Source organism: Dendronephthya gigantea, unplaced genomic scaffold, assembly GCF_004324835.1.
Source record: "Dendronephthya gigantea isolate DGI-Jeju-01 unplaced genomic scaffold, DenGig_1.0 000029F, whole genome shotgun sequence".
Lineage (NCBI taxonomy): Eukaryota > Metazoa > Cnidaria > Anthozoa > Malacalcyonacea > Nephtheidae > Dendronephthya > Dendronephthya gigantea.
The window spans coordinates 1,174,293-1,183,157 of NW_021163039.1; the positions used below are offsets into that span (position 1 = coordinate 1,174,293).

At 37.2% G+C, this 8,865-nt stretch overlaps 1 protein-coding gene across 1 annotated transcript; it reads left to right on the top strand.

Annotated features, from left to right (window-relative positions):
• The first annotated feature begins 7,224 nt into the window (after window positions 1-7,224).
• Window positions 7,225-8,865, top strand: LOC114524042 (transcription initiation factor TFIID subunit 11-like). The gene is made up of 4 exons (XM_028545152.1): window positions 7,225-7,571; window positions 7,875-7,962; window positions 8,124-8,223; window positions 8,386-8,865. The coding sequence occupies exons 1-4, from the start codon at window positions 7,384-7,386 to the stop codon at window positions 8,517-8,519; spliced, it is 510 nt and encodes a 169-aa protein (XP_028400953.1). The 5' UTR covers window positions 7,225-7,383; the 3' UTR covers window positions 8,520-8,865.

Genomic DNA, 8,865 nt, shown 5'->3' on the forward strand with positions numbered 1-8,865 from the left:
CGTGAACATGCAGGATAAAGTAAATAAATAACTACAGCCGTTCAGCACAAGCTCTTGTAGTGCTGTGGTCAAGATGTTAGTCTCATGTGTTGCGAGCCAAAGGTTCGAATCTCGTTTTAGATGAAGATTTTCGTTATTTATAAAACGTGGTAAGGTTATGGTGAATAAATTGGTGTAGGCGTCCAACAATCACCAGTTAGCCTTGTGGTAAAGTTGTGGACTATCAAGTACAACATCGTGGTATCAAGAACAGCATGGTACGTTCCTCATGGCGGTGGAAAGAAAGAAAAAAAAAGAAAAAAAACAAAATGGAAGGAATGTTGCTCGGCTGAGGTTTGTATTCGATTAATCTTTGCAAATAAAAGTTAATCTTTAGGGAAATCAGGGGATAGATAGGGTGAATGAGGGGTATATGAGTACAAAAAGACTTAGTAATTGGGCGGCTTAAGGGCAAGGGGGCTCGGCTCCCGGGGCAAGGGGGAGGGTATAGGTGAGAAAACAGTATATAAAATGTTTAAGTCTTTTTGTACTCATTTATACCTCTTTACCCCTATTTATCCTCCTATTTACTCCTATCTATCCCTACTTTTTCCTATCCTCACATACCCCCAACTATCCCCTAACACAATTAAATGTTTGAAGAAAGCTTGCTTTGAAAGTCAGGAAAGCCGGGGGAAAGAGAACCCCCCTCAGTCTACTCCTCGCCCAAGGCGAGGGCATATTCGCCCTCTCGCACTACTCCTCTCACACTCACAAATTCTCACTTTATTACCTTGTTGTTCTTTTTCGGTTTATCCAGGGCTTGAACCATTGACTGTATACTTCGCAGATCACCGTCTTCACCACAACACCACCAGCTTTGTGGTGAAAGCCCACAGTTTTTTATTTTACTTAATCCTTTTTGGAAGGATCTTTGATGAAATAGAAGAAAAAAAACGTTCCCATCGGGGACTCGAACCTCCGCCTTTAAACTCGGAGAGTACTGCTTTTACCAGCAGACCGCACGATCTTGAGATGAAAAGCTGTACTTTCTTATATTACCGAATACCTTATGGGTAGGATCTCAAATGAAATAACAATTTAAAGGAGTTCTTTTTAATGTTCCTGTTCAGTTCAAAAAAAGATGTTCAGTTCAAAAGCGCAATTTCCGCAGTTAACAAACAAACAAACAGCGGTTCAACAATATTACGGCAACGATTCATAATTATTCATTTAAAAGTCCTTCGAAGAAACGATTAAGTCAAATAGAGAACAATAGCTTATCGACAAACGATGTGGTCGTCAAGCAGTTGTTAAGACGTTGATCTCTTTTGTACAAAGGTTCAAATATTAGATTAGCGTATTTTATATTCGACAAACCTGCTAGCAACACAAGCTTGTGTTTCGACTATTTATACAACAAAGTCTTGAAATAAATAGTCAATGTCTGTTTAACTGGATATTTGCAATTTCAGATGCCATTTCAGATGTAATGTTTGTTGCTTGATGACTATACTTTTAGCCGGATTCATATTAGAGATAGGAAACTTATCGAAGGCGGGGGACTCGTCTGATGTATGCGTGTGAATCACACACGGGTTTCTCGTCCGAATTTTCCCGTCTTAAACTCGCATTTAGAGGGATAAATCAGACGAGTTTCAGAAATACCAGCGCGGTCAAGGACGGAACAAAACTAATGAAAATAAACACAATTATTATCCTAAAGATAACGCATTACCCAACCCATCATACGTATAGATTTTCCATACCATGCAATTCACATTCAGACGGGTTTTTACGGCTTTGTTGTAAACCTATTTTGAAATACATTGTTAATTCTTGTACTTTACTTAGACTTCACTTCATTAAAAATACAAAACAATCGCACCGTAACCATTAGCTTCACTTGGGTCGGATATAACCAACTTATGGAAAGATGGTGCTTTAAGGCGCCGCATACTTGTATGTGATCAGTTTAGCGACAACACAAATGGCTAATATAAAATTACAAGCTACGAATAAGATAGTAAAGATACAGTGTGTGAAATTTGAGAAAATAAATCATGAAAATTAATTAAAGTGAACTCATTTAAATTGTTCTTTCATTCGAGATCCTACCAAAAGGTATTAAATTTCGTCAAAGATCCTTCCAAACAAGGATTAAGTGAAATAAAAAACTATAAGCTTTCACCGCAAGAACTGGTGGTGTTGTGGTGAAGACGGTGATCTGCGAAGTATACAGTCGATGGTTCAAGCCCTGGATAAACCGAAAAAGAACAACAAGGTAATAAAGTGAGAATTTGTGAGTGTGAGAGGAGTAGTGCGAGAGGGCGAATATGCCCTCGCCTTGGGCGAGGAGTAGACTGAGGGGGGTTCTCTTTCCCCCGGCTTTCCTGACTTTCAAAGCAAGCTTTCTTCAAACATTTAATTGTGTTAGGGGATAGTTGGGGATATGTGAGGATAGGAAAAAGTAGGGATAGATAGGAGTAAATAGGAGGATAAATAGGGGTAAAGAGGTTTAAATGAGTACAAAAAGACTTAAACATTTTATATACTGTTTTCTCACCTATACCCTCCCCCTTGCTCCGGGAGCCGAGCCCCCTTGCCCCGGGGCCGCCCAATTACTAAGTCTTTTTGTACTCATATACCCCTCATTCACCCTATCTATCCCCTGATTTCCCTAAAGATTAACTTTGATTCGCAAAGATTAATCGAATACAAACCTACCCCGAGCAACATTCCTACCATTTTTTTTCTTTTTTTTTCTTTCTTTCCACCGCCATGAGGAACGTACCATACCGTTCTTGGTACCCCGATCTTGTACTTGATAGTCCACGACTTTACCACAACGCTAACTGGTGATTGTTGGAAGCCTACAACAACTTATTCTCCATAACCTTACCATGTAATATTAATGACTAAAATTTCCATCTAAAACGAGATTCGTACCTTCGACAATCGACACATGAGACCGACATCTTGACCACTAGGCTACAAGATCTTTTGCTGAAAGGCTATGGTTATTTAATTTATTTATCCTTTTCACGAAGTTCATAATGAAAAACGGTTATGGTAGGATTCGAACCACCGGTTTACCACTTGGGAGACCATTGTCTTCACCACTAGACTACATGATCTTGTTCTGAACGGCCATGGTTATTTAAATTACTTTATCCTTTTCACGAAGTTCATAATGAAAAATGGTTATGGCAGGATTCGAACCACCGATTTACCACTTGGGAAACCATTGTCTTCACCACTAGACTACACGATCTTGTGCTGAACGGCTGTGGTTTTTAAATTTACTTTATTTTTTACGAAGTTCATAATGAAAAACGGCTATGGTAGCTGTAACTTGGCTGTAACTTATATTCGTAGATTAACCTAATATCAACCATTTTTGTTGACGCTAAAATATCACAGGTATGGAATACCTTGAGCAAAGAAGCTTAAGTAGTATATTACCATAAGGTAGTTATATGTGGCCCAGGTGAAGCTAATGGTCACGGTGCGATTTGCTTACGGTCAATGAAGTCAAGTCTGATTTCACAGTTCACAAATTAGAATTTCAGGAAAATTGTATTTCATTTGGGAGATTCATTAGAATGTTTCAACATTCGCAACTAATTTCAAAGCTGAAATTGTACTCCAATATCAGGCAACAGATGTTAAATAACTCTACTTCTCTTAAGCTCCGTTAACATAAAAAATATTGTGACGTTTCCTCTAAACGTTTTTTTCAAGTTCATAGTGAAAAACATTTCCAAATTTTATTCTTCCGATATGCGAAAAGCTAACAACCACGGCGCCATAGTCAAACTTGCAGGAGGAGCCTCTTTCCTCGAAATAGGACAAGAGAGAGAGAACCGATAGAATGGCATGTGGAACGCAGTGGATGCGACTTCAAAAGCCGAAGGCTTAGTATATATGACATTGCTCTATGTGATGATTTTAGGATTATTATTCGTTCACTGCGACTGCGCGGGGTTTCTTTATACTAAATTTGACTTTTTATCGTTTTCCAATAGCGTTTAAGTATGTTTAATAACCGTAAAGTGTCCTTTTTCACTCACTGCATTCACTAAAAGCTAAAAACAGGTTGGTTAGTTAAGAAATGAAGTGAATACAGAACATTTAAAATTTGGTTGATTTAATGCAATTGTGCATATAGTGGGGGAATAACCACGTGCACACATCACAAACGTAGATAATTAAAGATAGCACATGCACAACGCATGTCTGCAAATTTCTAATTGGCATAAAAAAGAAAGTTTTTCAAGGATTAGCTACTAAAGCATCAGCGCTATGTTGTTAAAGGCTACATTTATTTATTTTTACCTAAATCCCTTTTCTAAGTCATAATGAAAATATATTCGTCTCATTCGAGTCACCGACCTAAAAGTTACGAGACCGTTGCCTTCACCACTAGACTAAGACTGATAGGACAAGTATTAAAGCATTAAAACAGCGTGGTTATCCATATCAAAATAATTGACATTCATAAGCAAAGCATAGTTATATTCTTTAATGTTATATATTGGCACGAAAAATGCTTGCAACTTAACATAGGACCAGAATTAGATCATTTAAACAGCATGGTTATGCATGTCCAAATATTTGACATCATAACCAAAGCTGCAAACCATGGTTTGGAGCCACCACCTGCGAACTTACCAGTCACTTAACCGCTACACCAACGTTAACCACTACAGGATCATGACTGCTCTATAAATATTTACATTTTTTGGCATACTTAAACTTTTCTTCCCGTAAATCGAAAATACTTAAGTACATCGTAAAATACTTTTTTTCACGCCACTTCTTCTCTTGACACTTCACAGGCTGGAACCACCGAGTATGGACTTATCAGTCACTTGTCTTAACCATATCACGATCACGACGGCGCATGAAATCCATACATCTTTTGGCACACTTAAACCTATCTTCCGGCACTTCCACCCAATATTTCAATCAACTTTTTTTTTTCCTCTCTTAAACTCTACCATCTCCAATGCTCATGAGCTACACATGAACAACACAACTTTTAAGATTGCAAAAAAATGACTTCAAGAATGAAAGGCTTACTATATATGACATTACTCTACGCAGTGATTGTGGGGTTAGTACACATTCACTGCGACTGCGCGTGGTTTTTTAATACTTAATTTTAGTTTTTATCGTTTTGCAATAGTGTTTAAGTATATTTAATAAACGTAAAGTAACCTCTCTCACTAACTGCATTTAATGAAAGTTAAACAGGCTGCTAATTAGCATAACAAAGCAAGTGCAATAAGTACGTCGAAAAATCAATTTTTTTTTCACGCCAATTTCTTCGAATTGAATTCTTTTGACACCCCACAGACCAGAACCAGCGTCCGTGGATTAACCGCTTCTATGGACTTATCATATCACGATCACGACGGCTCATGAAATCCATACATCTTTTGGCACACTTAAACCTTTCTTCCAACCCTTTCACTCAATAGTTCAATCACCTTCTTTTTTTTCTCCTCTAGTCCTCTTTAACTCCACCATCGCCTATGCTGAGTATGCTCATGAGCTACACATGAACAACACAACATCCAAGACCGCAAGGATATGACTGCAATCATCAAAGGCTTACTATATATGACATTACTCTATGTGGTGATTGTGGGGTTATTACACATTCACTGCGACTGTGCGTAGTTTCTTAATACTTAATTTTAGTTTTTATCGTTTTGCAGTAGCGTTTAAGTATATTTAATAAACTTAAAGTAACCTTTTTAACTAACTGCATTTAATGAAAGCTAAACATGTTGATTTCATTAGGAAATGAAGTGGTTAAAGAACATTCAAAATTTTGTTAATTTCATCGAATAGTGCACGATCACCACCTGCACCGAATATATGTGTGGATGATTAAAGATAGTACGCGCACCTCGCGAATCTGCAGATTTCTAATTAGCATAACAAAGAAAGTGCAATAAGTACGTCGAAAAATCTTTTTTTGTTTCAGGCCAATTTTTTCTCCTGACACCCCACAGGCCAGAACCAGCGTCCGTAAATTTACCACTCACTTGTCTTAACCACAACACCATGACGACAGCTCATGAAATACATACATCTTTTGGCACCCTTAAATCTTTCTTTCAACCCTTTCACCCAATAATTCAATCAACTTCTTTTTTTTCTCCTTTAGTCCTCTTTAACTCCACCATCGCTAATGCTCATGAGCTACACATGAACAACACAACATTTAAGATCGCAAAGATTCATCCAAATATCAAAGGCTTACTATATATGACATTACTCTATGTGGTGATTGTGGGGTTATTACAAATTCACTGCGACTGCGCGTGTTTTCTTAATACTTAATTTTAGTTTTTATCGTTTTGCAGTAGCGTTTAAGTATATTTAATAAACTTAAAGTAATCTTTTTTACTAACTGCATTTAATGAAAGCTAAACATGTTGATTTCATTAGGAAATGAAGTGATAAAAGAACATTTAAAATTTTGTTAATTTCATTGATTGGTGCACGATCACCACCTGCACCGAACATATGTGTGGATAATTAAAGATAGTAGGCGCACCTCGCGAGTCTGCCAATTTTCTGCTTAACATAACAAAGAAAGTGCAATAAGTACGTCGAAAAATCTTTTTTTTCACGCCAATTTCTTCTCTTAAGTCTTGACACCCCACAGGCCAGAAATTTCTTTGCACATTTAAACCTTCCCTCGAAAACTTCCACTTAATAAATAAATCGGAAAATCAAGAGTTCTGAAAACTACCGTGCTCCGTGGATAAACGCAAAAGAGGTACCTTGGTTTTTAAATATCTGATAATGGTGATGAGTGGTAATTACCATGGCCTCTTCGGACCATATCTTCTTCAGCACGAAAAACCGCCATGTATAAAGTTGCTTTGTTGCCTTACTTCAGTTTTAGCCCAAAACATCAGGGAATTTTTATATACCTAAGTGGTAAAAATTTAACCACCCCAGAATTCTTTTTAAAAATTTCTGAATTCATATTCTTACTACAGTTATTAGCCCGTGGGATCGTCTCAGCTAATATTGCTAATATACAGTCTAAATAAATTTTAGGGATGGACTTTCAGCGCGGCAAAAAAAGGTTTAAAACTTTAAAGCCTCGAAATTAAAAATGTCCTCAATCCATTTCAAAAATTGGCCCTTTCAATTTCGGGAAATGACGGGAATGGAAATTTCGTACCCCACGAGATGTCTCCTCGCGACTCGCGTGGATTCATAATGGCTGCTCGGCGCTTTGATTTTTGTTTATTCGATATTTTCAACCATTTTATACCGTAACTTGTTTTTAAACTTCACCCGCAGTATTTGTTCAAACAATACCGACTCGAAGACACACGGAAGCTCATTCTGTGCTTCGTATTGTGCCAAATCATGTCGTCCCAACAAGTAATGCCTTTAAGACATTTGCTTACACCAGCGACTACTTCAAACACTGCCTCGTCGGGGCCGACAACAGCGACCACAGCCGGCCCTAGTACGGCCGAAAGCTCGACCGGAGATAAAGCAACATCTGATAAAACTTTGAAAGAAGAAGAAGAGGTCGAGAGACAAAAAATGCAGTACGTTTGAATGATGGAAAATCGCCTCAAATCAATTTATCAAGCTGTCAGTTTTACTACCAGTTTATAGTTTATAAAAACCATCCCCAGACACCCTGTAAACTCGTTTATTCTGTCTAGTATAAACAGACCGGGTCGTATACAGAGGGGGCAACAGGTGCACTTCCCCCCCCCCTAAAAAGAACTAAACTTGTTATCTTCATTTTACTATATTGAATTCAACCAAAGCTATTTATAATAGTGCTGCCTCTGCGCCCCCCAATAAAAAACTATCTTGCCAAACATTTTGTTTACTGCATCCAGGGTACTGGTATCGTCATTTACAGAAGACCAACTCAATCGCTATGAAATGTATCGTCGGTCTGCATTTCCAAAGGCATCAGTTAAAAAGGTGAATATATATAATATATATAAATATATACAGATATATATATATATATATATATATATATATTATATAATATATATATATATATGTACTAACTATAATATATGTATGTATATATACTCCCAAGGTGTCAATACCTAAACATCTTATGATATTTTATATAGCTGATGCAAAGTGTCACAGGAGGTACCTCAGTTCCACCAAATGTTGTCATCGCAATGGCAGGCATTGCTAAAGTTTACGTTGGAGAAATATGTGAAGAAGGTATTAGCATCAGTCGAATAAACTACAGTGCTTTTCAAAATGAGTAATGGCTCATTGCTGCTAAGTACTTATCCGCCAGTATTCATATTATTCTGTTAGTGCCAAATAGTTTTACTGGTAATGCAAATCTGACTGATGGTTAATTATTTACCTCTTATATAGCATGTGATGTGGCAGAGCAGTGCAATGATCCAGTTCCTATACAGCCCAAGCACATACGAGAAGCTTACAGAAGACTTAAACAAAAAGGAATGGTTCCTAATACAAAACACAAAAGAAAACTGTTCAGAAAATAAAATTGCAGCAATATATTGGGCAGATTTTGTTGTGCATTATTATACCTTATATTTGAAAATTTGAGGTGGTGACTTGCTTTGAAGCACAAACATTTTGCACTATTCTTACTGCTATATTATAAAAAAAAAAATAAACTATTTAAACAATTCGTATAGAAACAATTCCTCACGTTCACATATGGTCATATCATACTGCTCAAGAGAATTAATGAAGAGTGTAGATTAAGCAGAAACACACCCCGAGGGGGGGGGGGTGAAGTGATGTACGCATTTGATGTACGCAACTCTAGATGACTTTCCAACCGAATTTAAATTGCAAACATTTCCATACTTTGAAAATTAATGT